General features: G+C 49.6%; 1 protein-coding gene across 4 annotated transcripts in view; it reads left to right on the top strand.

Annotated features, from left to right (window-relative positions):
• myo3b (myosin IIIB) overlaps positions 1 to 27,754 on the top strand; it is a 50,250-nt gene that overhangs the window by 1,083 nt on the left and 21,413 nt on the right. For 3 of the 4 annotated variants that reach the window (XM_055504822.1, XM_055504823.1, XM_041068869.2), the window contains 29 exons: positions 427 to 561; positions 842 to 946; positions 1,130 to 1,229; positions 1,803 to 1,879; positions 2,390 to 2,535; positions 6,350 to 6,415; positions 8,152 to 8,307; positions 9,938 to 10,022; positions 10,105 to 10,221; positions 10,297 to 10,401; positions 10,490 to 10,573; positions 10,648 to 10,850; positions 10,929 to 11,027; positions 11,103 to 11,217; positions 11,322 to 11,448; positions 11,528 to 11,738; positions 12,500 to 12,647; positions 13,551 to 13,704; positions 13,824 to 13,912; positions 14,059 to 14,188; positions 19,816 to 19,895; positions 20,463 to 20,483; positions 21,352 to 21,429; positions 22,225 to 22,430; positions 23,878 to 23,989; positions 24,073 to 24,235; positions 24,641 to 24,721; positions 25,942 to 26,035; positions 27,110 to 27,164. In XM_055504822.1, the coding sequence (XP_055360797.1) occupies positions 427 to 561; positions 842 to 946; positions 1,130 to 1,229; positions 1,803 to 1,879; positions 2,390 to 2,535; positions 6,350 to 6,415; positions 8,152 to 8,307; positions 9,938 to 10,022; positions 10,105 to 10,221; positions 10,297 to 10,401; positions 10,490 to 10,573; positions 10,648 to 10,850; positions 10,929 to 11,027; positions 11,103 to 11,217; positions 11,322 to 11,448; positions 11,528 to 11,738; positions 12,500 to 12,647; positions 13,551 to 13,704; positions 13,824 to 13,912; positions 14,059 to 14,188; positions 19,816 to 19,895; positions 20,463 to 20,483; positions 21,352 to 21,429; positions 22,225 to 22,430; positions 23,878 to 23,989; positions 24,073 to 24,235; positions 24,641 to 24,721; positions 25,942 to 26,035; positions 27,110 to 27,164 (3,342 nt within the window). The remainder of the gene's footprint in view (positions 1 to 426; positions 562 to 841; positions 947 to 1,129; positions 1,230 to 1,802; positions 1,880 to 2,389; positions 2,536 to 6,349; positions 6,416 to 8,151; positions 8,308 to 9,937; positions 10,023 to 10,104; positions 10,222 to 10,296; positions 10,402 to 10,489; positions 10,574 to 10,647; positions 10,851 to 10,928; positions 11,028 to 11,102; positions 11,218 to 11,321; positions 11,449 to 11,527; positions 11,739 to 12,499; positions 12,648 to 13,550; positions 13,705 to 13,823; positions 13,913 to 14,058; positions 14,189 to 19,815; positions 19,896 to 20,462; positions 20,484 to 21,351; positions 21,430 to 22,224; positions 22,431 to 23,877; positions 23,990 to 24,072; positions 24,236 to 24,640; positions 24,722 to 25,941; positions 26,036 to 27,109; positions 27,165 to 27,754) is intronic. The other variant, XM_055504824.1, reaches the window with a different exon arrangement.

Here is a 27,754-nt window from a genome sequence, read left to right as displayed (position 1 = left end):
CGTGGCTTCACCCCCATTTGCGTGCGCCTTGAGGACGGCGTATCTGCCCGTGATTTAGTCGAGGGAGGCGTCCAACCGCCACCACCACCACCTCCTCGCTCCCCCGATGGCCCGGGAAGATGAAGCGGCCTCCTCCCTCATCCCTCTCCCTGATTAGACTGCTGACACTATCACTCAGACATCCAGGAAGAGAAATCCTGCCTCGCTGGCTGTTGCTTTTCCGCTCCTCTAGAGATTTACTTTGATAGAACATAGTTTAGCGCAGAGGCCTTTCTCTTTATTTGCTCCAGAGTTTGTAACCTAGCACCACTTTTAGCACGCCGTAGTGGGTCTGTTACTGCTCAGCTTATAGTTTCAGAATGAACTGCAAACCTAGGTATTTCAGCCATTTTCCGATTCTGTCTTTGGTTCCTGTGCTGTTTGAAGGATGTGGACGAGGAGATCGAGGCGGAATACAACATCCTGAGGTCTCTGTCCAACCACCCCAACGTGGTGAAGTTTTATGGCATGTTCTACAAGTCCGACAACGTGTCAGGCGGACAGCTGTGGCTGGTGCTGGAGGTGAGCTCTTCCTCATGCGTTCTTAAGTCCCTTTTTATTTCCCCAAAAGCAACGTCCAGCTCCGATCAGTCCCTCGAGTCAAAACTCGCCTCCGATCCCCAGAAGTGCTCAAGTGAAACCATTGGTGAGGTCTCAGTTTGTTGGAGCCCCACCTGTGTTCCACGTGCTTCCTCCTCCTCCTCCGTGCTCCACTTCTCGCTATGAATCATAATCTGTGCCGGTGAAAGATGGACGAGTCACCCACCGGAGTTTCTCTGTCTCCCCCCCCCCCCCCCTCCAGCTGTGCAACGGCGGCTCCGTCACAGAGCTCATCAAAGGCCTGCTCATGCGGGGCAAGCGTCTGCAGGAGCCCGTTATCGCATACATCTTATACAGCGCCCTGTTGGTAAGGGAAGAGGCGGGATGCGGGGATTTAATGGATGCCTCTGCTTGTGGACGGCGGTGGGAGCTCTTTCATATAGTTTGTGCCGCTTTATCTTCAAACGCGATTTATTCTAATTTATTGCGGGGACTAATAACGTGTGTTGGCGAGTCACGCCATGAGAGCCGTGTTGTTGTGTTTTCAAAGGGTCTCCAGCATTTGCACAACAACCGGATCATCCATCGTGACGTCAAAGGCAACAACATCCTCCTGACGACCGAGGGAGGAGTCAAGCTCGTTGACTTTGGTAACTGTCTCTAAAAGAGGCAATTTAGATTCCAGCTGGAATGAGGCGACCTGAGAACCTCTATCATCTCCATCTTATCTCTGAAGTGCATCATTAGATAAATGGAGGACTTCTGGGTATTTGAAGGATCGGTGGGAAATGTCAGCTGCAACAAAAGTGCAGCGTCTAATGTGCCGGCCACCGCTTGCTTTCATTCCACGGGCTGCAGCCTTCACCCAGGGCTATTATTGCTCATTTAAATGACATTATTTGATCCTTTGCATATTAAAAGAAAGCTGTTATAGCAAATGACTTTGAGTCGCCCCCAGGCATATTTCTGTCCTCTGTGTCAGGGAGATGAACGGACTCATGCTGATAAAAATCTGTCCTACATAATTTGAAATGATTATGCTGCCTGGCAGGTTGCCACACCTAATTATATGCCAAGACGTATTGATTAATTTAAACATTTAGTGTCATTAGTTATAAATTAGATTTTTATTCTGAGGAAAATCACTTTATGATTATATACCCAATGATTATATCTGCATTTTAATAATAATCAGTGAGTGACTGTAAGTTTATTTTTCGCAGGCGTCTCGGCACAATTGACCAGCGCACGACTGAGGAGGAACACGTCGGTGGGGACTCCATTTTGGATGGCTCCCGAGGTGAGAGTTTATGTTTCTGTACACACACACACACACACACGGAGCCCAGTGAACAGTTTGACAGAGCAGAGGCTGTTTAATGTGCCACCGATAGGAGGAGGCTGCGTTACGACTCTCCCTCCCCTGTGTCATTGTGTATTCTCCTCCTCACTTCCAGAGGTCGCCTCAAGGTTAATAGCTGGGAGTCTGTGGCCCCTCGGCTGACTCCTTAGGCAGAAATGAGGTGCGATGATTGGGCTTATAGGGAGGGACCTCGGGGACAATTAGAATAAACTCGGCTGTAAAGCGTAGTGTCACTTCTAATTATTGACTGGAGCTGCCTTTTGTCCGTTAAATAGACCATATATATTGATTTACTCTGCCAGATCTTTGAGGTTAAAACACTTTTATTTTGCTACCAGGATATGCTATCGCTCATATAAAAGGTGCATTATAGTCGTCCTGTATCCTGTGACTCGGCCCCTGTCTAATTTCCACGCTCAGATGGTCACTGTGGTGTCCTGTTGCCAGGTCATAGCCTGCGAGCAGCAGTATGATTACTCGTACGACGCCCGCTGCGACGTGTGGTCGCTCGGCATCACGGCCATCGAGCTGGCAGACGGAGACCCCCCCCTGGCTGAGATGCATCCGGTTAAAGCCCTCTTCAAGATCCCACGGTGAGTCCAGCAGAGGGCGCTCGCGGCCCACGGCTCGAGGGGCGCAGAGCGGCCGAGCTGCGGTCGGGAGGACAATGACGAGCGGAATTTGACGGCGGAGCGGGCGAAATGATGAATGGCGGTGTCGCTCCTGACGAATGGATCTGTTGTTGTTATTATCGCGGCCTGGAAAAAAAAAATAACAGGAAACGGCTTCTTTATATTTCCAGCCATCCATTCAGTCGTTCCCAGCGTCTGCTGAATAATCAGCGTGTAAAAATCTGCGTCGCGTGTGTTTGTCCTACTGTACCACGAACAATGAAGAGATTCACCCAGCAAAAACATTCACCGCTGGAGTCTGCGTGTGTCTGATGATCGTTCGAAGCTTACAGTGGCTGCACGCGGTTGACCTTTTGTTATCAGCACAATCGTGCAATTATCGCTCGGTTAGGTGGAGATGTGCCCTCCTGATTGCAATTTGCATTGGTGATTAGCTCCATTCACATTGAGATGAGGCTGTCGCCTCCTCCCTGTCACAATGTTATCTCCTCCCAGCCGGGCCGCGGAGGGAACGCGGATGGCTCGCGTGGCAGGAATCACGCGGCACCGCCGAATTTAGCCCCGAAATCAAAATAATTGGCAAAGAGAACGGTGGTGGCTATAAAAGCGGGACGAGTCTTTAAAATAAGTAGACTATTTGTCCCGTTTCTATCAACGAGGAGATGGAGCTTGGGAATTGAACAGCTGGAACTGGATGAGAGGTTTCTGTGAATCTCATCAAACAGCAAGTCATAACAGCAGAGGGCACGTGCGTCCCCTCATCAGTCCCATCATTTTATATCACATTGCAATACTGCTCCTTGACTTTGGGGATAACTAGGATGTAATAGCATAGGACGTATATGTTGAACTGGCATAAGATCCTCCCTGCTTCCATCAGAACAGATACTTTGGCCCCTTTACCATAATTCGGGACCTTAGAGGCTCATCGCTCATGTTATAAATCACAGTGAATGTGCCGGAGCATGAAATGATTCTGTTAACATGTCATTTAGCCCTCGTGTATCTTCCCATCACCGCAGACAGTGTACATTACGACTCCCGGCGGAATCGCTCCTCGAATATGGAGATGCGCGTCACCTTTGGGCCCCGAGCGGCGCCGCGAGTGATTCACGAGCGGCTCGGAGAGAGATTCGTCTTGCCGCGTTTCGCCGATTGCTAAGTTGTATATTTTCTCCGCGGCGTTGATGCGCCACAAGGCAGAGGCGACTTTCCTAACGTATTGTCCTTGGGTCGCACGTGTTTTATGAAGTCCACGAGGCGCTAACGCGTGGGAGCAGCGCCTTCATCACTTGCATTTGCACACGGCAGTGGTTTCCGGGCTGAAGGCGTCGCTGTTAATCTCGTGTAGCATCTACTTTTACACGTCTAGATCGTTGGACTGCGCGCACGCGCACAGGTGGAAGTGACTCTCCTCCCAGCAGAGGAGCTCTGACATCTGTCGGCGCGGACGCTGATGAGCGCTAAGCATCGTGGGTCACCTTGATGAGCTGCGGCTGCTTCAGGAACAATCGGATACTTGACTCTCGATGTCGGTTCATGCGTGTATAATCAGATCCCACGCAGAACATTCTGCCATTTGTTTTAAGCCTCACATGTTTTTATAGTTAAGTTGAACCAAAGGGCGTCTGCTGCTTGTTATAATAAGTGTGTATTGCAGCGCGTGACAGACCGTGAGTGAGAGCGGTGAAGCATATCGGAGGGTGAAGTTGTTAAATCATCAACGGCAACATTAATTAGGAACACGCGAGACAAAGCCGGCGTGCGACACGGAACACGCAGGAAGGTTAATTGCTCGTGTTCTCGGAGCCTGCGCAGCCTCACGGCGGCGGGCGCGTGCGATCTGCGCCGCAAAGGTTGGAGGCGGACGGGGGAAAAACACCCAAGATCACGTGTCTGACCGGAAGTCAGGACGGATAATACAAGCGAATGATGGCCGTCAGAGGCTCGAGAGGCCCGGAGCAAACTGGGCCCCAGTCCGCCCAGTATCAACATGTATTGGAGACTCAGGGTTCATCATCTGAGCATCACCGGCTTCTATTTTAGCGCCCGTAGCACCTTGGCACCAGCCGAAGTGAAACATTTTCCTTGTGCATGATTGCAGCCGATCAGCAGCCAGCGTCCTGGTCTGCGTGTGATGGACGCCGGGAACGCGCCGGATGCGTCCCGCCAACGCTCCTCTCCAGCACATTGACTCACCGTTGCTGTGAAAACGGGGCCAGCTTTTAAAAACCCGCTCGGCCGACCTTGACTTCGAACCCCGGCGCCTGACGTGAACTCATCCTGTTCAGATGGAGTGAAGACGTTGCCGCCGCTCTCCGTGTTCGCGCAGGTGTGAGGCGGGAAGCGCTGGTTGATGGATGAGCCGAACGCGCGCGCTGCGTTTGTCGAGGAAGTCTTAATTTCAGGCCTTTGCGAACACACACTCGTCGCCTGCCGCTGCGTTTCCCACCTCTTTGCAAACGCAAGTAACACATAAATCACGTTGTTGTCCTGACGCTTCCTCACAGCATCCTTCCTTCGGGCCCCAAATCTCCACTAATGTTATGTGAACCACTTAGACTTTGTTGCATCTGTGGGCAAGAATTGTGGATATTTCATATTTCATTTTATTATTTGCACTTACAGTTGGAGTGTTTCCTTATGGAAAGATTTTAAGGTAGTGGTGGGTGTAAGAGCCGCTCTGTGACATGATCTAAAGAATTGCTTGCATGAAAAATAACGTTCCCCGTCATATGAAGGGACTTATAAATTCCGCGTGTGCTTAGTCAAACAGTCCACCGGCCTGATTTTTGTCTTCCTTCGCGGCTTAACTTCAGCCCTCGAGCGCCGCTGACACCTCTGCGATTTCGCCTCAATCCACTTTGAGGCGCGTCTGACAGAAACACGCGCCGCCCGGACCTGGATTTGAATAAGCCATTTGTGTTTACAACGTGCGCCGGCGCCCTCACAAACACGCAAAAAGGCAGAAAGTGCCGAATTTGCGAAGCACAATGAGCTCGCTTGACAGCGTTATCAGCCGCGCCGCTGTATTGACTCGGTAGCGCGTGAGCAGCCGCGGCGCAACATCAAGGCGCGGATGTGTCTGCGGGCTCATATTAGAGGTTGCATTGAAGCAGTCAGTCGCTGGCTTTGATCAGCACTCGGGGAAGGATTGCCTGCCTGAATCCTTATCAAAACCTGACTAACTCACTTCGGTGAAAAATGACAGATTTTGTACCTCAACATCCTTTTGTCGGGGGTAAAAAAGACGTTAAATGTGTTGTTGTATAAGACGCAGCTGCTTTTAAAATCCCAATAACTCGCCTCATTTTGCAGCCGCGTGGCGCGTGAGCTAATTAATGCTGTCTAACGAACGTCTGGGGCCTGTCTGCGCGCTCCCGTCACTCTGACCGCGCTCCCGTCACTCCAGCCTTGGCTGCTCGCGCAGACCTGCCTCCTGTCATCATGTGCACTTGAAAAGTGTTAGCCTCGTTATGGATGGCCTCCGTAAATGCTGCTGACAGAGGTATAACTAGCTCCCATAACTTCTGGCTCCCAATGGCACATGCCTGCTGCCAGACAGCCGAGGGGCTGTTATCATTTGTCACTTTTTTTATTTTATTATTTTTTATCTGGTCCTGGACCCTGACCAGCTCACCCTCACCCCAAAAGCCCCTAACTGGAGTCCGAGGGGCACGGCGCCTGCCAGCGCTCGTATATCAGGTTCACAGTCTTGCACTAAATATAAAAGCCAGTGTTTTTTTTTATGTATTGTGTTGTGATGCCGTTTCAGAAACCCGTCGCCCACGCTGCGAAATCCTGAACAGTGGTGCAGAAGTTTCAGCCACTTCATCGGCCAGTAAGTGTCCGTCCACTCTCAGCAGTCATGATGTTCATGATGTATCTTAATGCATTTAAATGAGCTATAAATAAACTTTGTAAATCCCTCTAGGTCTGCGTTTTAAATGCTGCTTGTTAATATTTATTCCTCAGCATCATCAACAGCTGTGGTGCCAAATGTCATTTGCCAATTGTAAACATTTTTTTATATAGTGTTATTAAATCTTCAGACCTAATTGAACCTCTGCTGCGATGTTGTCGCGCGGCGGGAAGCCACATGTAAACACCCAAGCAGGTGAAATTGATATTTTACAGCCCGATTCTATCGCGCGCCTTCTCGCTCCCGTCGCCGGCTTTCATTTGTGTAAATCTGCCACAGAGACACAAACTAATTCACCTGAGTTATCAGCTCCATCTGAGGCCCCGGCGAACTTATCATTTCCTCCGCTGCGCACAGCTAATAATGTCCGGGGCCGCTTGTAATGGCCCCCCTCAGAATATACAACTTTAATATCGCCTGCGCTGAGGTGTGTGTGTGGGGCCGAGCCATAACGAGTAGGAAGAGTAGAATTCAATTTGTGGAGAACGAGTGGGGACGTGGTTCCTGCTTATATTAGTGAAGGGTTTTATTGAAGTGCGATAACCAAAAAGCAAGGCATTATCGGCCTTGAGGTCCAGTGGGCTCAGTCTCCCCCTGATGTTATTGATTGATCAGGGCCGACTGGTATCGCGCCTTTAACCGGCCCACACAGCTTTTACTGGCTGCTCCTTGGACAGCCGCTCTGTAATCTGGGCTAAATGGATTGTGTGATATCATATCGGCGTTAATCTGCTCAAACAAAGCTTCACGAGGGGTCATTGTGGTGGGGCCGGACAATGTTATCGAGGTCTGCAGGCTGTTTGTAAAGCCCCTTCAGCCTCTGTAGGCAGACGGGCTGTGTGTGTGTGTGTGTGTGTGTGTGTGTGTGTGTGTGTGTGTGTGTGTGTGTGTGTGTGTGTGTGTGTGTGTGTGTGTGTGTGTGTGTGTGTGTGTGTGGATAATAAATCCATCACCACTGTCTGCACTTGTGCAGCCAAAGAGCCGACTTCTGTGACAAAGTGGCTTGGCTCCCGGCAGCATCAGCGCTGCTAATAGCAGCAACCTCTGCTTAATGTCCTGACACTAATGAATTCATGGAATTAACTTTCAGAGCTGAACCAACTGATAAAAAGAAACAGAATTTCCGCGTGGAATAGGTGCCGGGGAAGGAGACGGGTGCTTCTCCCCTCCTATCTCGACCGGGCCCGCGCTCGCTCTGTTCTGGTGCTGTTCAGACGCGCGGGGTCTTTAGCGGAGCGACGTAGCGTGATGCATGGGAGCGCGGGTCAGCTGAGGACGTCCCTGCAGCTCCTGCAGCTCCCTGCTCTCAGATCAGCCCCGCTGGGGGTCATCTCCCTGATTCCCGTGCGATGTTGTCAGGGTGAATGTTACGATAAGCGACGCCGCCTCCTGGCAAACACTGCGCGGGGCAGATACTGTAGGTGGTAACGGGGGGCCATGGTGACGGTGACCATGCGGAGCCCAGACAGAGAGCAGCAGATCAGGGGCCCAGCCTTTAAAAAGGCTCGCGAGCCCCCCCCCCATCCAGACACATCAGCTCTCTAACATGCCCAGGTGACTGCACAGTTAGCTGCTTCGTTTATGTGATGATTGCGAGCGATGAAGATGATGATGATGATGATGATGATGATGATGATGCAATGTCTTTCGCCAAGGTGCCTGATAAAGGACTTCGAGGCGCGTCCGTCGGTGACTCACCTCCTGGAGCATCCCTTCGTCAAACAGGCCCACGGCAAAGACGTGGCCCTGCCCCAGCAGTTAGCGGCTCTCATCAAGGAGCAGCAGGAGGTGGGCTGCAGGACCAAAACCAAGTAAGTCTGTTGGAAAATAACGTCAAAAAAAAAACAACTGCAGCAGAAATAACAGCTCAATGTGTGGGTATATCTGTTCCTCAACATAGTCCATGGGAGCCTGCTGGTATTTTTCCTGTCCAGTAGGGGGCAGGCTCTCATCTTCTTACACCTCAGCTCAGAAACGATGATGAGCCACAGTAATGGACATTACTCTATGTAATTAAAGATAAGTTAGGGGAGTGTGACTAATTCAGAAGGAGTGATTGTGCTGACTAACCACAGATTAATAAATGCCGTTTAGGCCAGCGCTCGTAGCCGCCATCAGGGTCTGAAGAGCCACTTGTCTGATTGAACCAGTAAATGTTTTAAAAGCGGTTCACTGATTCCTGTTCCTTCTCAACTCTCTGTATTCAGTTTTTTTTCTTAGTCGTGAATGCATTCGTGTGTAGAATCAAAAGGGATTTGTGAAAAAATATCCTAAAATGTGCCATCGTGCAATGTTCACCTTGACGCTTGCATGTTGGCGGACGGCGGCTCAGAGAGTCTGGCGTTATTTATCGGGGCATTACTGACTCTGGCGACGTTTAATCTTGGTTATAAAGGAGTTTGCTGAACCTGCCCTTGACTGAGGGACTTGATGTCGTGCCAGCTCTGTTTACTCCTGAGAGTGTGCAGAGTGGTTTCCTGAGCCTCAGCCTGATCCCGAATTCCTGTCCACAGTGAAAGTGGATAATGGGATTAGGAGCTTGTAGGGCGAGAACGGGGCTCGCCCGCTTTAGCCTCTCATGCCACAGATCAGCACACAATGACTCCAGATATGAATAAAGACATATAGCAAAGAAAAGACGCTGCCATATGTGGAATGGCATGATTTACTTCAAAGGGGGAGAGGAGGTGGAAGCTCGGGGGGTCAGGTCGTCCTCAAAGGCGCGTGATGAAGTGAGTTCACCTCATAGTGAGCATTTGCACCATATTCAGAATAGAGAATGAAGACAAAGGCAGAGGAGGAAGTAGTTCCTAACCCGAGGCTTGTCAGCGACATGTTTCATTGTTAATGCAGTTTTCAAGATTTAAGAAAAAAGATTCTAATATTAGATTAGACTGGATTCAACTTTTTTGTCATTACACGCGTACGAGTACAATGCAACGAAATATTCTTCATTTTTTAGATTTTCAGTACAACGTGTTGCAAACAGGACTTTATCCGAGTAAAACACAGCTCAGTTGTTTGGCTGCTGCTGAATATTTAATTTGACCCAGTCACAGGCAGGTGCGTCTTCTGTCATGGAGCGGAGACGTCGTTTCACTAACAGCGTGAGAGCAAGATGGTGTAGTTTACAACACGTGCTTTAAATGCATTCAGGCACAAATGCATGTCTCTTTCTTTCTTCGACGCTGCCTGGTGTCCCATGAGGCCCTGCACAGTGCTGGAGCCAGCTGGCTCAGCCTGACCTCCACACACTGGGGCTCAATGGAGAGGGATAGGTCAAACACAGATGAAGTGCAATCACAGCCTCTGATAATGGCCGACGGGTCCCACGGGGGAGCTTTAAGGGCCTCACACAAACCGTGGAGGCGGCCGGTTCCTCCAGCCTCATCCGCTGGTTACTGCTTCCTGAGTCGTTATAATGTCCTTGACTTTACGCAGGCACGAGCGGATCAATACTCGTAAAACGCTCATAATAGAGAGCTGCCGTGATGACGATCTGGTGAACCTGGAGTTCTTAGACGAGGTGAGATTTAAGGCGTTTACCTCGTCACACATCGACCGGCGCGGCCTCTCGTGTTCCTGATGCCCCGCGATGGTGCTTTCAGGAGATAATCATCGGCCATCTCCAGAGGAGGTACGACGAGCTGCAGGTGTACACGTACGTGGGCGACATCCTCATCGCGCTGAACCCCTTCCAGAACCTCAGCATCTACTCCCCCCAGGTGGGTCCGACGTCGGCCTCATCCTCCTCAAACCCAGCGCTCTCTTGGACCCTCTTCTTCTTCTTCTTCTTTCAGTTCTCCAAGCTCTACCACGGCGTGAAGCGCTCCGACAACCCCCCGCACATCTTTGCCACCGCAGATGCTGCCTATCAAGGCATGGTGACGTTCTGCAAAGACCAGGTCTCCAGCAGAAGGGTCATTCCATCCATAAATCCAACGTGTGTGTTGTTGTTGTTGGACGAAATATGCATGTCATTCCTTCCTTTAGTGTATCATCATCAGCGGAGAGAGTGGTGCGGGGAAAACGGAGAGCGCTCATTTAATAGTTCAGCATCTGACTTTCCTGGGAAAGGTAAAGGACTGATACGAAGCTGCAGCTGAACACTGATCTTAGCATGCGAGACAGGAGTGTTGCTCTGCTCGTAGGCAAACAACCGAACGCTGCGTGAGAAGATTCTGCAGGTCAACCCCCTGGTGGAGGCCTTCGGGAACGCATGCACCGCCATCAACGACAACTCCAGTCGCTTCGGGAAGTACCTGGAGATGAAGTTCACGCCCACCGGAGCCGTGATCGGAGCCAAGATCTCCGAGTACCTCCTGGAGAAATCCAGGGTCATCAAACAGGCCATGTAGGTGACAACCCCCCCCCCCCCCCCCCATTGAATTTGCTCTAACATTTATCTGAGCATTATCACTCACTCTTTCAGGGGGGAGAAAAACTTCCACATATTCTATTACATGTACGCTGGACTTTACCACCAGGGCAAACTCAAGACTTTCAGGCTGCCAGACCGGACCCCTCCCAGGTCAGAAACGCGTCCCGTGGACCGTTCCGTCACTTGAACGTCTTGCTCAGTGGAACCTGATTGTTTGTGTTGCAGGTACATCGACAGTCAGCACCGCAGAGTGATGCAGGACATCGTCTCCAGCAAACTGTACAAGGAGCAGTTCGACGCCATCCAGGACTGCTTCAGGAACATCGGCTTCACCGAGGAGGTGCTGAGGACCGCTGCCGTGCTCCCTGAGCGCTGCTCTGCTAGCTGCTAGCTGCTAACTGCTAGCTGCTACTGCTAACTGTGTCTTTGCCGCTTCTTCCTCAGGAAGTCAACTCGGTTTACAGGATCCTCTCGGCCATTTTGAACACGGGCAACATTGAATTTGCCGCCATCACGTCCCAGCACCAGACCGACAAGAGCGAGGTGCCCAACGCAGAGGCCTTGGAGAACGGTGAGAGCCGCCGACGTGTGAGACGGGCAGGTGAACTCTGGGTTATCAGGCTGATGGGCTCTATCTTCTGGTTCCTCAGCCGCGTCGCTCCTCAGCATTGGTCCCGAGGAGCTCCAGGAGGCGCTGACCTCCCAGTGCGTGGTCACGAGGGGCGAGACCATCATCCGCACCAACACGGTGGACAAGGCGGCGGACGTCCGCGACGCCATGTCCAAGGCGCTGTACGGCCGCCTCTTCAGCTGGATAGTCAACCGCATCAACACCTTGCTGCAACCTGACGTCAACGTCTGGTGAGCGCCGGCCGGTGATGAACATCCGCGCGGACGTGCATTGTTGCTCCCTCCTCTTCGAGTGTCTCGAGCGATTTACGTAGAGCACCGGTCGGGCGCCTGTGACCTTTGTGGAGGTCTGCGGAGGTAGATGCAAACATGCAGAGGGGAATATCAATGGGCACGCGGGAGACAAGCAAAAGGGGAGGAAAAAAGTTTTAATAAATTTTTGATACCGAGTTGCGTGCAGAGAAAATAATGTTCGGATGATTAAAAAGACTTCAGAGAGACTGCAAAGAGGCTGTTCATTGATCCAGAAGAATTCCTTCATAAATATGTCAAGGAGTCAGCTCAGAGACGTACAAAAGCCAGAGTTCCTGTCTGCATTCCAGTCATCTTTGCTATTTCCTTATTGCCATTAATAACCCGGTAGCGCAGGCTAAAGGTGACCTCTGCAGAGGCTGGATAATTACTGATCACGAAAACTAGCAGCACCAAGCGCTGAATGTCAAATGCAGGCTGGTACGTTTCCAGGCCGCGGCGCAGAAATGCATATTGTTTGTGGACTTATTGAAAATGACTTGAGGTTGAATCGATGGAGACTGAAATAAAACCATTTAAGACGCTCTGGCGATGTTTGTGATGTCTCATCACACCCGACTCGGTATTTGGGTTGAACTTGGATTATCATTAAAGTTTTATCAATTAATACGGCTGCCGGGAATTCGCCTGCTCTGTTTTATCGGAGAATTGATCCCCTTTTCCTCTCCCTCCTTTTGAAGTGCCGCGGAGAGCGGCATGAATGTGGGAATCCTGGACATCTTCGGGTTCGAGAACTTCAAAAAGAACTCCTTCGAGCAGCTGTGCATCAACATCGCCAACGAGCAGATCCAGTTCTACTTCAACCAGCACATATTCGCCCTGGAACAGGTGATTGGATTGTGAATCGCGTCTGAGATGTCGACACAAGCTCGCGTACGACTGTAAAACGAAGCTATAATCACGTAATCAGTCTTTTTATGTATGTTTTTATATTCGTCAGATGGCGTCAACGTGAACATTCTGCTTGTAGCTGCGCTGTGATGCGTAGAGGAGTGTTTATACTGTTATGCTCCATCAAATGACTCTCTTAATTGATTTAATGAAGTTGTTTACCCTGTAGTGGGAGAAGTCTTTATTTTCCTTGATGGAACTGACTCGACATTAATCAGGAACCGTTTTGCAATAATGCCTTTTCATCCCCTTAAGCCCATTTTTAAAAGGAAAAAGCAAGACCTGTTTTATTTATAAATCACTATTATATTTCCTAACATGCTGACAGCTTATGATAAAACAATATTTGTTTACATTTTGTGCACTTTCCAGGACAGTGAGACCATGAGCTCATGGAAAGGTTGTTCCAGTTGTTGAGTGGAAGGCCTTGTTTGTGTGGATGTCTTCAGTCTTGCTGTACACAAAAACTGATTATTCTGAGTTAATGACTTAAACATGAGGACGGTTTAGAACCATTGCTTCTGCTTTATTAGGAAAATATATATTTAGAGCAACGTTTTGATCTGATATTAAATAGATGCAATACAATCTTGTGACTCTGGGTTATTTGCTAATTGAAATAAATTATGAATAAATAAGTGGCTCTATTTGTTAGTTCGGAGCTGTTCTGTTTCATGCATTCAGTAAAAGATTCCAAAGCAGCAAACTTCAGCCGCGGCAGTTTGGTTGTGTTGATTCAAAACTCACACATGCACAAATCATATTTAGCCCAGATTGTTTAATTGGGTCATTTAGAGAAATCGTTAACGAGGCTGTGCTACATTCACGGGTTTTAATTAGATGGAGTACCAGAGCGAGGGAGTGGATGCCAGCCTGGTGGAGTACGAGGACAACAGGCCCATCCTGGACATGTTCCTGCAGAAGCCCATGGGCCTGCTGTCCCTGCTGGACGAGGAGAGCCGCTTCCCTCAGGCCACGGACCAGACCTTAGTGGGTGAGAGCCGAGCTACGCCTCCATCTACCCACATATTCAAAATGAATGCTCAGAATGTTTACACAATTTACCTGAACTGTGATGCAGGACTGGAATCGCTTTTATTCTTGTATTTACAGATAAGTTTGAAGACAATTTGCGCTGCAAGTATTTCTGGATACCAAAGCGTGTGGAGCTTTGCTTTGGAATCCAGCATTATGCAGGAAAGGTATCGTATTAGTTTTCAAAGTTAGACTGAGTTTAATGCTGTGGATAGATAACTTTATTATCTATTTTAGTGGTAAGGACACTATTGGCATTGTAGACATGAGATCAGTCCTAAGCCTCTTGTGTTGTTTGCGTCCTGGGCTGCAGGTAATGTACAGCGTGAATGGGTTTTTGGAGAAGAACCGCGACACTCTTCCTGCCGACATCGTGGTGGTGCTGAGAACTACGGAGAACAAGCTTCTGCAGCAGCTGTTCTCCAGCCCCCTGACTAAAACAGGTAGGCCTCCATAGGCCAACACCAACGTTACTGCTACTGTGCTGCAGAGCACAATGCAAATGGGAACTTTCCTGTAACAATGCAAGGGTCCTGACTGTATTACTGAATAGTGCGGGCGTCCCCAGCTTCCGCGAGCGTGCAGGTAAGTGGGCTTCTTAAAGACGCGCCTCCCAGGCATCTCCCGGTCCCCCCTGGTTCCAAGCCGCCGTGTGCCGCGCTCGGATAAATCTGCGGTCTCCATTATCTCCTGAGAGGCTCAGCTCTCTGCACGGCGCTGTGTTTTTATTTTCACTAAGCTGTCCCTCTTGGTTTCCCACCGCTGAATGCTATCTTCAGATTGTGGGTGCAGTAGGATATTTTTATGATAAGGTTTCTAAATACCCAGGGGATGAAGAAACAGTATTTAGGGAACACAAAAGCAACTTCTTCCCACCTCTTTTCTCTTGCTTAAATGACGGTAGTAATGTGCTCATCGTTAGCCGCCGCTGAGGCCTCCTGGTCACTTGACTTAGCGGAAATGCTAATATGTTAAATTATCAGATTCCCACTTCCTCCTTTATTTCAGCTAAGCCACATTATGTGATTCTCTCCCTTTTATGGGGACCTGTAAATGCCTGCTTTCTCTCCCAGCGGCATTAAAAGCAGCTTCAATTCACAAAAGGCGCCATATCTGAGACTCCAGCAGGAGTGTGTGTGTGTGTGTGTGTGTGTGTGTGTGTGTGTGTGTGTGTGTGTGTGTGTGTGTGTGTGTGTGTGTGTGTGTGTGTGTGTGTGTGTGTGTGTAAACTTCAATTGCAGGTTGTCCACAAGGGAGCCTTCAGCCCCTCTCTGTCTGCAATTAACGGCTTCAGAGGAGCAAACAATAAAAACAAATTATTTCATAGCTGCGGATGCAAAGGAACGCGCTGTTTAATGCCGCTGATGCAGAGTCAGGTCTCCTTCAGTGTTCCTGCACTTTGCTCTTCGCCACCGTTCCAACAAAGAGGCCGGTTAGTGAGATAAACCAGGAGAGCACGAGCCGCGCTGCGTTCGAGACCCTCTCGCTCTCTGTCTAGAGTCGGATCATCTCATTAGATAAAAGCTACTGTGTGAAGCGCTCCCTGCTCCACTGCAGCGCTCTTATGGAGAAGATTGAGCAGCGTTTAAAGTCAGATACAGAACAGTGTAGGGAAATTATAAATCTATTCTTCAGGGTAAAATTTGCGGGGGGATTTAATTTGCATTTTACTTCACATTATAGATTCAGTGTTATCTGTGAAATTACTACTATCTGGGGGATCTGATGGAAATCTGTTTTACACTAGGGTGGTTTCACAGTCTGGGTCTCCTCCCCTCAGTGTCACCACTAGGGGTGCAGTAAGATAAACAATTCCTTTAACCCGAACCCTCCTCACTTTTCTCTTCCTAGCTTCAAGACACATGTGGTCCATGTTTATTTAATATTTCACAATTCATATCTTGTCAAACTGATCATCTGAGTCTGAGTATCGTTTTGAGGTTATATTTGGAGAGCAGTGGGAAACCGGGAAGGCCCCAGCACATAATGGCGCTCCCAGGCGGTGCACAGCCTCTTGAGTCCTGCAGAATGTGGGTACTTGAGGCTCGGACATGTGGTGGAGCTTTGTCAGAGGAAATGGGATGTACTTGCGTGGACAAATTCCTGGGAGCCGGGGCCTTTCCCGGATCGGGGGGGGGGGGGAATCAGGGTGTTTGAATTGGCCGGGCTCAGCCGGGGCGGCCAGGGTCCGTGAGGGTGGCCTCCGGGGGCCTGGCCCCGCCGCACATCTGCACCCGCACACGGCGCCTGGGGCCGGGCCTTTGTTAAAGCAGTCAGAACGGGGCCACGCGCTTCCCCACCTCCCTCTGTGTTTTTTTTGTTGTTTTTTTGGATAGCCTCTGTTTTGGCCACTTTATAAAGTGTGTCACATGTGAGAAAAAAAAAATCACCAGTTTGCGCAAGATCTGCCTGCTGTAATTTGTTGTCATTTTAAATTATTACTAAGCAAGTCAGCTGAGCATTTAAAATATTCATGCCAAGATCTGTAGATGCAGATGTATATTTATTTAGGCTGTATCTTTGGAGGCGAAGGAGGCGAGTTACTTCCTCACTTTTTTTTCGGGAGAACAAGAAAATGACTTTTTTTTGGGGGAAAAAATGCATTTATGCTGTTTTTATGATGGTTCGTCAGGGCTTTGAAAAGCCTTCTTAAAGCCACCAAGAAGCAGACAAGCATGACTTTAATCTGTCTCGTTAAGTAGAGACACTATTGGTGACTGAACCAGGTTTATTGTACGTCTGCTTCAGTCCATATTAGAATATGGGAGGCAAACGTTTGAGGTTATAGGTTCGAGTTGAGTTCATGCAAACTGGGAAAGTGTACGTTCCTGCAGCCGCAGCATCAGGACGTCCTCCTGTGTGGAAATGACAGGCCTCTCCTGTGTAGTTTGACACATTTGGCTCTTTGTTCTGTCCCAGAAGACGCCGCTCTCATCTCAGTGGGCAGACACACACACACACACACACACACACACACACACACACACACACACACACACACACACACACACACACTGGGAGACCGGCTAATGCGCCTCTTCAGTTTCTCTCCTAATCGCGGTATTGGGGAATGTTTTGAGTCAGCAGTGGGATTTTTTAGGCAGTAGCAAATAGCTGCCTCGTCTAAGTCACATGGTGCAACATCCTTTGATAAATGCAACACTGTGTTGTGTCACTAAAAGCCAATTACACCATGCTTTTTCTGATTGATCTGCTCTGACAGTAGTGGATGGCATTTAAATCAACAGCCCCCGGAGCCATCTCTAGGCGTAAACGGCGGTGGTTATGGAGGGTGGGGAGGGTTGCGTGGGGTTACGGCTGCTTTAATCTCATTTGCTTGGTTGCTGACTTGAGTTTCTGGATCACATGTTTTCAAAAAAGCGGAGCGGGAGAGCGCGCGCGTCTGAGACGCCCGGCAAGCCGCCGCTCGCTCAGCTCAGCTCAGCTCCAGCGCCCGCTCCCTCCTCCACCACTTTGATTGTCCCCTGTGTCGACAGCTCGAGCCGCGGCTTCTGAAGTACAAGGCGCACACTGGCACTCATAAAGGCGTGTAGGGAGGTGTCATATTGAACGCGGGATTGCTTTTTAATCCCGGGCACATTGACTGTTCTTGTCAATAGAAGCCCGATACAACTGCCACCTTGGGCTTTTTTTTTCTTCCTGGAGGATTCTCGCTGGGCTTAATTTTCAAAGTGAATGCACAGATGCCAAGGAAGCGAACCCCCCCCCCCCCCCCCCCAAAAAAAAAAAAAAAAAAAAAAAAAAAAAAAAAAAAAAAAAAAAAAAAACCCCCCCCCCACAACCCCCACCCCACCCCCCCCCCCCCCCCCCCCCCACCCCCCCACCCCCCCCACCCTTCACCCTCACCCCCTCACGCGCCACCATGCTTCTATGTGTTTGTCCTGGAGGTCCACGCCAAGAGCAACGCGCGTGAAGCAGAAACGACCAGCAGGACCTCCTACTCCTCCTCCTCCTCCTCCTCTTCTTCCTCCTCCTCTTCCTCCACCGCCTGTTTCTCACGAGCGCGTGACCTGATGCGAAACGCGCTCCTCACCTGCTGTCCTCGCTTAATTATTAACCTTTTACATTACAGCTCTCGTTTTACAGAGCACTGACGACAAAAAAAAAAAAACAAGTCCGCCACGAGGTCCAGCTTTCTTCTCCAACCGAATCCACTGTCAAAGAACAAATGTTTCTCTTTCTCGCCCGTGTCCGTGTTTGAATAATAATTATCCACATCATTAGACGAGTTCCCTCTCCCTTTAAATTAGACGCTCCGCTTTCAGGCTGGACATCACAGGTGTTCCCCCGGTTTCACGTCTCAGGGGGCGTAAATCTTTGAGGATGGCGACTATTAACCCGTGCTCTAATCATCTACTGTAGTCAGGAGGGGCGGACGAAAGCCGCCAGAAGAATGAATTAATATAGAAGAATATTAATACGCGAAGAAAGCGGCGAGTGTCCGTTTGCGAGGCTTAGGTACAACTGTCATAGCCGCTCTCGTCGCGGCGCAGCCCCTTCATCTCCCCTTGATGGTGTCACGGAAGTGAGAGGCGTGAAAGCGCAGTGACACTCCACGAGCTCGTTCCACCCGCAGCCTCTAATTCATCATGACAAATGTGCTCAGATGATCTGGCCCAGCAGCACTAATGGGGAGAGGAGAGAGCGCACTTCATTTGCACAAGACCCACTCCAATTAATCCATCCAGCTTTACTCTGGGCTAATTGGAGCGGGGCCCTCCATGGCTGCGCGCTCCTAATGTACCCGACACAGTTTAACGGCTCCTGTTCTCAAGATTTCTCCTTTTTTTTTTTGTGCAGATTGCGCCGAAGGGCCGTTTGAGGTTGTGAAATCTACCCCGAACACCAGATCCTCTCACAAACGTGTTTATAACCAGAAATGAACTGCTCACATTTCTATGTTGTTGCATTTCACCCTGTGCCACTTTATTATTATTATGATTATTATTTTTTAGATTCCATCTCTGAACCTGACGCTACTTTTCCAAACGCATTATCAACAAACGCAGCGTTTTAACGTGACGGAGTCGCTACAAATGCGCTCGTCAAATGCAAAATGTGTTCACAACTAAATAAATGACTCGATTAATAAATAAACACAGTAATTAGCGCGTAGCTGTCAAATGCTAAAGGCAACGTCAGTACTCGCTTAAAAGGCGCTTTTGAAGTGTTCCCGCGTCGTGTGTTTTGGGGTTTTTTGCATGAGGCAGCAGCACGTGCATGTGTATGTGAGCTGTTTATCCCACGTTGCATTGGCTCCATGGGGAAAAAACCTTTAGACACAGGGCATCATATTGGGGCCAAAGTTAAAACTGGCCAGGTTGTTAATTAATCCATTCTACATTGATCGTGGCCTCCGCTGCGTGTGATTGACGCCTCGTGACGCACGCGCTCGACTCGCTGTCGCACCCTCGTCCCTTTAACGACCGACGCGAGGATCGAAGCCGCAGGAGCAGCGGCCCGGCGACGTATTTGCATTTCAGAAGTTGGTCTGTGTGCGGTAGAAAATCTAGAACAATTGTTGGCCTGTCACTTTGCTTTATCTTAAAAAAAACTTACAAAGGTTTTCCTCGCTGCGGCGCGCGGCTGCTCGGGTACGGCTGCCTCCTGTGTCTGCAGACGTATTTTTCTAAAGGTGTGTGTGGCACATCTGTGCAGCTATTGTTTATTCATGGAGTAAACCCTTTGAAATGTGTTAAGATACTTCCCACTCATTATAAAAATCCTGCCACCCATGGATTAGGACTTTGATGTCACCAATCCTGCTTCAAAGGCTTCTTTCACTGCTATTAATCACAGTTTAGCCTCTGAAGATATAGCCAGAGAAAACATTTGGACATCTTGTGCAGAAACTTTGAAATGTTCAGACTGTCTTGCATATGCTATGTTCACATCCTCTCCGCCGTGTGTGGGGCTTTTGGACCGCTGTGCGTGCAGCTGCGCTCCCGGCTCCGTGGGATTGGGCTCACACTTAGCTTTTTCACTGTAAACATTGCTCCCGGTATAGTTCACGTGTGTAAATGTCTCACCTGTCACCGTTTTCCAACAGGGAACCTGGCGACGTCCAGGGCCAGGATCACGGCGGCCTCCAGGTCTCTGCCGCCGCAGCTCAGTTCCGGACGCAGCAAGGTGAGGTCCAATCGCCGCCCGCGAGAGCATATTGTCTTTTTATGTGTTGCTCAAAGGCACGGGCGTCGTAAGAAGCCCAGTAAAGAGCCGCCCCGTGAAGCATGACCGCATTAATTGACTGCCCTGTTATGTTTGCTGTCTTGCTCGCGGTGATGCAGCATCACCATCTGGCATTTGACATAAACATACTTTACCAGACTCACTAACTGTTGTTGTTCTTGTTGCTTGTGTAAAATACAAGGTTTATTATTGCAGATTCTCCACACTTCAATAAAAGGCTGCGGGAGTTTTATTAGCAAATTGCTCCACCGTCCTTCTTTATGTAACTGTCAAAGGAGAAGATTCAAAACATTTGTACATGATATTGTCTATTAATCATCTTACTGAGGTTCTTCATTTGTCACACAGCCCTTATCAGTTCACTGTCGGTTCACATTGTTTTTCCCTTCACATAATAGTTTTCATATCACTAATAACTCTCCTTGAAGGTGAAGCCTTTTTATTTCCTGTCTGTCCACTTGTCTCTTCCTTTACTTCCATATTCGCTGACATGTGCTGTACTCAAAGTCTCCCAAATACCTATTGAAGGTAAGAACTCTGCTGAAAATAGTCAGTTTTTTCAGCTGTTTTCTACTAAAGTCGTTTTATTTGAGCTTTCATTGGTCATAATGTGCAAACGGATGAACTCTGTTGAACTACCTCTGGGCACATAAGCGGTAGAACAAGAAAGGGCTTCATAATGACAGCTCCGTGCGACTGATGTATTTTGTATGGCGTCTTGTTCTCAATCAGAGCTGATGAAAAAGTTGACCAAAAAAAAGTGACACTTCCGAGAAGTTACCAGTACAAGCAGATTAAAGGAGTGTGACAGTTGTTAGAAGAGTCAAAGTGGGTCCCGGAGAACCGCTTGTATTCGCGTATGATCTGCTTTCAGAACAGAAAAGTGTCAAAAGCCTCCGTTTCCTCTGCTCGTGTAACTTGTGGAACCTCCGCCGCACCTTTCTGTCTCAATGAAGTATTAAGATATGCACTTTGCTACGTAGACTTACCATAAAATATCTATTGCATCATTAATTTTGATGAAGCCATGAACTGCGGAGGCCATTAGGAAGCTCGTATTGTGTCCTCGTTAATCCGGCGTCGCCGGGATGACTGTCTGCTTAGCGACGGCCGGTCTCATTACCCAGAATGCCCTGCAATCGTCCCATGCCCCACAGCGGCGCGGGATGCTTCTCTAGATTGTTAGCTTTAATTGTTTATGGGCCAGTGTCATACAGACGGCACAGTTAGCGCAGCTGTGTGTTCCCGCCTGGCCCGTTTCCAGCAGGGGAACCTGCTGTAATGATGCCTTTGTGTGTGCAGAGCCACCGAGGACGGCGGCCTGCAAATAACCCCGCTGCTCTTTCAGGGCTCTGGTTCCCAGTTCAGCGTGTTTACTGGGGACGTCTGTGTGCAGGTGGACACCATGGAGATGATGCGTCACCCCGACGAGACCACCAACATGAGGAGACAGACTGTGGCCTCCTATTTCCGCGTAGGTGCTTTCGCCTTTTGTTCCACACAACAAGCAGCAGATTCCAGTAATAAGTCGTGGTTAAAGCAGTCGTCAGCCGCCAGCGTCCCTCAGTGTTATGGGGGATGTTTTGAAGCGGCTTCTGACGACAGCCTCCGGTGACTGGAAGTGATGTCTTTATACGTCCAGTCAGCCGTCACGACCAGATCACTTTCAAATTCGGTTTGATTTCCAAGTCTGAGCTGCTTTATCACCTGACGCCAGCGGTGCAGACGCAGCTCCAGTGAAAACCACAGTGGCATGTGACAAAAATCCTTTTGACCCCACATCAATATTTCCTTCTGGAAATTGTTTGAAATTTCATTCATGCACAGCAAAATCAGCATAATTTATATTTTTCCATCAATAATTTCTTCAGTACATAAACCTCATTTTCACCACAGTGAGTTCTCTGTGAGAATATCATTTTGATTAGCTGGACGTCGCACTTCCTCGCCAGATGTTTCAAAATAAAAGCAGCGCAGGAAGTGCAGGCGATTGCTCTGTCTGAGTCGGTCGAGGGCTTTTACTATTATAAAAATTACTATTTTTATTCTGTGAATGCTGTTGCTCTTTAATCTAAACGAGCAGATGGTTCCTAAAAGGTCCCCAAACTCACAACTCTGTTCCTTTCAGTTAACATTTGCAATAGGACCAAATCTATTCTGGCCACGTCTCCTGTTCCCTCTCAACACATCTGTATCTGTATCTAAATGCAGACACCTGACTTTGATCATTCATGTGATAAAACAAATCTTCTGACCACCGTCGCTGCAGTTCTCCCTCATGGACCTGCTCTCCAAGATGGTGGTGGGCCAGCCGCACTTCGTGCGCTGCATCAAGCCCAACGACGACCGGCAGGCGCTGCGCTTCTGCGAGGAGCGCGTGACGGTGCAGCTGCGCTACACGGGCATCCTGGAGACCGTCAGCATCCGGCGCCAGGGCTTCTCCCACCGCATCCCGTTCGAGGAGTTCGTCAACAGGTAGCGGGAGCGCCGACGCAACCCCGGGGACGGTGTCGAACACGGGAGCCGCACTCGGCATCACACAACAACACGGGTTGTTTAATTAGACGGGTACAAGTTGAGCAGAGCAGGAGGCTGACTAATTAGCAGTCATTAGTGATAGTGAAGACTCTTCTTTTAACTGGGCGAATATTTCAGTCTGGGAAATATGGATAAAATGCAAACATGGAGGAGCTGTGATTATAAGGGATGCATTTTAATGGACTTGCTTTTACTATTCATAAAGAATTTGTTCTTTAACTTGGTGACCTGAAAAAGCTCAGATGTAGTCTCCTTGTCCCATCGGTGCGCATTAAAACACACTTTTAAAAAGATTCCATCATTAGGGGCACTTTATGTAAGGGTGTTGTTTTCCTTCGTTAAAAATGGGGGACGGGCTCTGATGGAAGTGCCCCACAGACCTGTTCGCATGTGCAACGCCACATAGACGCACGCGCACGAGTCTGTGGGAAAATGCAGGAGAACCAGCCACCTCCAATGCGCGAACCTCAAGATGATGCAAAATTTAATCAACTTGGACTCGCGGCGCGTAGGAGGCAAGAATCCGTCTGCAGACGCCCTCCGCTTGAAGGGAAACGCGGGAGAAATGGGCTTTCCTCCGACGCGCTGCTTGACTGACGTGCCGTCGGTCACGTGATCCGATGTTTTCCCCCGTCAACACGCGTGTGAATGCGAGGGAGTATTAGCACTTCAGACCGCATCTTAACCTTGGCGCTGAATCCATATCATCCTCCCTGAGCCTGGCAGAAGTCGTACAAACAGACTCGAACAGCTAAACTGCACCTTTAGTGAAAACCGATTTAAATTTGTGCTCTCATATCAAAGGCTTGTCTGATGTTGCCAAGCAGTTCTTTGTATTTACCATCAAAGAAATAACAGGTATCAACAGGAATTAAAATGAAAGGCTGTAGACTGAGGCGGGGAGAGGAGTTCAAAGACGGTTTTCTTCTTGTTCTTCTTCTCTCTGACCAGAGCCCGAGAGTTGAACGAGCGCTGTTTTTCTTTGGAGCCTTGATGTCCCTGAGCAAACAGCCAGCGCCACTTTGTCCCGCGCCCGTGTTTTGTAAACTGCAGCGGGCGGATCAGAGCTCCGGCCCAGACAGCGTGCGCTCGCCGACGGAGCCGCGCTTCTTCTGCGCCCGCTGAAACACGAGACGACGGGCCGTTCAATAGGGCTTCAACAATGGGCCTCTGTTGAAGACCCGCGTCTCACTCGGCCTCCTTTGCCTTCGCAAACCAGGCAGTAAACTTGAGCAGGATTGGGTTCCTACTGTTTAGTCAGTACCAAGGAGGAGGGGCCTTAATGCGTTTGTGAATCTAATCCACACTAGTTTAAGTTCCTTTAATCTAAAAACATCATCTTAGTAATAACATACATGAATTCACTCAATCTCTCTGTCTACAGATACTACTGCCTGGCGTTTCGGGCTCACCAGATGCCGCAGGCCATCAGAGAGAACGCCGCCGCCATACTGGAGCGAGCCCAGTTGGAGGACTGGGTGCTGGGCAGGACAAAGGCAAAGGCTTAAGTTGACGCTGGAGACGTGATGGTGTGAAAGTGTCGCGCGTGCAAACCGCCTGGCCTCTGACGCTCCCGCAGGTTTTCCTCAAGTACTACCACGTGGAGCAGCTGAACCTGCTGCTGAGGGAGGTGATCGCGCGGGTGGTGGTGATGCAGGCGTACACCAAAGGCTGGCTCGGCGCCCGGCGCTACCGCCGGGAGAGGCAGAAGAGGAACCGCGGCGCCGTCATCATCCAGTCAGGTACGACGGCCCGAATGGACCCGCCAGAATGAGGCACAGGTTCCGGTGCGAAATCGGTGTGAATCTCCCCGGCGATTTTTTTTTTTTAACGACCTCCAGACTATTATGCAGCAGGTCTTCTTTAAAAAGATGAGTTTGATAACCACGGCTCGACCCGTGAGGGTTAAGAGCAACGCTTCAGAGCAAACAATGAGACCTCAGAGAGTTCAAAGGGATCCGTCCCCCTGCCACCGGGTTTAGCAGCGGTTTGAAGTGGGATCTTGTGTAGTGTGCGCCGTCTATTTTGTTTCACAGAGGTGGGTCAGCATGTGCAGCACCCACACACACACACACACACACACACACACACACACACACACACACACACACACACTCAGGCGAATTGTCCTCTGCCTCTCGTTCCAGCCTGGAGGGGCCACGTCGCTCGCCAGAACCTGAAGCAAGTGAAGAGGGAGCGCGAGGAGGCCGCCATCCGCATCCAGTCAAGTAACGCGACTTGTGTATTTCCCTCTGCTGTATAAGTGCAGAAATTCAAGCCACTCCATCGCTTTCCCCCCCGAAAGGGATAAAGGCCGGCGAAGCGCCGTCTTTGTGAAACACCTTTTTGATCTCAACGAGTGGCCAACGAAACAGTAATAATTAATTAATAATGCATAGGGAAAAGCTTTTGAAAGTTTGGGCAGCATTTGGTCCCCATGTTTCAGAAGAACAGTGCATACTGAGATCCCTTTTTCCCTTTCATCTCTTTCCCAGTAAAGGCAAGAGAGGGGCTTATCCCTTCTGTTTCCTCACGACTTCCTCTCTCGAATTCCTGGCCTATTACACAGCTCTCACATACCAGAAACAAGATGCCTTTTTATTCTGTCAACCTTTTCATCTGAAATGTAAATTAATTCTTACTCAGTGTGCCTTGACGAAGATCAAAGTGGGCACATTAACCTTCCCGGGTCCCCCACCCCCCTCCCCCACCCTCCTCGGAGCCTCACACTGGAAGCCGGGGAGGGTGCCAAAAGGGGCAGGGGAGAGGAGGGGAACGGGGAGGAGACTTGGCATTGCCCCCCCCCCCCCCCCCCCCCCCCCCCCCCCCATCGGACCCTCCCGAGGGCCGCCCTCATCTGGCACCGGGAGCATCAGTCGCCTGCACACCTTGTGTAAACGTGGCCCATTGCGGCGGTGCAGGACGGGTAAACGTGGTGGTCTGAGCGCGAGGACGGCGTCCGTGTGTCGTCCTCTGTTTGTGTGTGGTCACCGGGGTTTGATGGGGGGGGGGCGGGGGGCTCTGAACCTGACATGAGTGGGCCTCAGCCCCCCGGCGGAGCACTCCAGCACATTCGCATTGTGTGTTCTCCGCAGCTTATAGCCTTTGAGGTGGGCCGCATTTGCATTCTGAAAATAAACAGATGCCTTTCAAATGCATGAGCCTGGTGGCTCCTCAGATCTCGGCGGGGCCTAGGGGACGTGCTCACCGTCGATCAGATTAGACCATGCAAAGCAGAACCGCGGCTCAACGTTGTACTTGAGCTCTCCTTCCCCGTGCACGTCATTTTACAAGAAAAACACAAAGCCTGTTGACGGGGGTCGGTCAGTTTTCTTACCGCTACACACACACACACATTCAAAAGTGTGTGTGATTTTAAAAATTTCCAAGTGCAATTATTGGATGTAAGCGGAGGCTATCTTTGAGCAATCCTGTGTATCCTGTGCAGCTTACAGGGGCCATCGGGTGCGTAGGGACCGTGGCCCCCAGGGCCCCGGACGTCACCCGGAGGCTGGAGGAGGGACCACCGCGGAGCACAAGGGGTGAGCCTCGACGTCTCCTTCCCTTTCCTGCAGCTTCAGATCAGCCCGCAAGTTGCAGTCGCCAGCAAGAAGTCCCACACGCTTGTCAGTCATCTTTCACACAGACGAGCTCCCCTTTTTTTTTCCGCCTTTTAATGTATTGTTGTTTCAAGCAGGGGGAGGGAGCTCCTCCCTTCACGCCGCCTCTTTCGAATTTCTGAGCGCAGTAAATATCTTCCCGCCAGCGATCGAGCGCTTGTCCGACCGCAAACGGCGCCGGGCGCCCGCGCTGGCCTCCAGATGTGTGCGTGCAGCACACGGGCAAGGCCGCTCATTAGGGAAGTGTGCGCCGAGCAGGAGAGCAGCGCACGCGGTGCCGGTGGCAGATGGAGCTGCCTGAACAGGTCTCTCCTGCACCACAGCTCACGCCTGTTAGTTCAGCCGCTCCGCAGAGTCGCTCGGTGACTTTGGGTCAACGCCGTCGAGTCTCTCCCCTCGCTCCAAACTCCCCAAAATTCCAGATCTACACATCAGAAAATGTTATGCTGGTTGTATACTCAAACTGAGCGGAGACTCATCAGGGATTTTTCTCTCCATGTTTACAATCATATTCCTTGGTGAGAAAAACTTCAAACCTCCACTTAACAATTCTGTTTAATCAGTGTTGGAATCTATCCATATAGATTTATTTTGACATGATCTGGCCCATTTTCCTCCTCTAAGATCTGTGTTCTCACCTACATGCTGTTCTTTTCCCTTTTGATATCCCTCCTCTCTGCCACGCATCGCTCCTGCGCTCGCATCCAGGAGCCTCCAGTTGCATCACCACCTCCGAGCTGGATGAGATTTTGTTTTTCTCCTCGCGAAGCATGACTGCAGCTGGCATGCAGCTTGGTGTCTGCAGATGTTGCCTCTTTGGTGTTTTTTTTTTTTTTTTTTTAATAATGACACAATAAGCTTTCACACAAACATCTCTCTGTCTCGTTTCTTTCTATGACAAACGCTTACAGTTTAAACAATGTTGTAACGACACAGTTATTATATAACTATTATACTTTGTAATATTTTACTGACAAATGCTTCTTGCTTTCACAGACTTAACAGCCCAGAGAGCAAAGAGTCACATATAGATCACACGCGCACAGGAAACGTGAGTAACAGAATATCAATGAGCGCTTTCTCATGCCGGGCTTTAGCCGCGTATGTAAAAACGCCGCCGCTCCATAAAGCAGCTTTAACCCAGATTATTCTTTGAGAAATTTTTTTTTTGAGTCCCTGAGACAAAAGAGTTCTCTTGCTCCAACCTCCGTCTCAGCGGAGAAGACAGGGTGGTACACGAGCGAGAGAATCAAAAGGCTGGAAATTCACGGCTGAGAATAAATGCTCGCTCTTCCCCGAGGTGATTTGTCTTTGCGCTCCTCTTTCTACAGATGTTAGACCCCTTTTTTAGTAAAGACCTGAGGTTCTTTGGTAGCACTTTGATATCCTGCTCGGATTCAATATGTGAAATAGAAGAGCCACTCCGTGACTTGGAGCACATCACAGTCTTTGAAGTCTGATCCAATTTTTGCTGCTCACCATTTGATGTTGAAAGGATGAAATGAGGAAAATGTACAGTTTTTGCCAGTAACTCTGCTGAGCATATGTAAGATTAAAAAAGCAAAATCCTTTGGAGGATGTACTTAGAAATGTTAAGCAGATTAATACTTTCCTATAGGTCTTTTATTCAAAGATAAAATT

This window comes from Betta splendens, chromosome 21 (assembly GCF_900634795.4).
Source record: "Betta splendens chromosome 21, fBetSpl5.4, whole genome shotgun sequence".
Taxonomy (NCBI): Eukaryota; Metazoa; Chordata; class Actinopteri; order Anabantiformes; family Osphronemidae; genus Betta; species Betta splendens.
The sequence above is the reverse complement of the archived record's forward strand: the minus strand, read 5'-3'. Positions and strand labels throughout refer to the sequence as shown.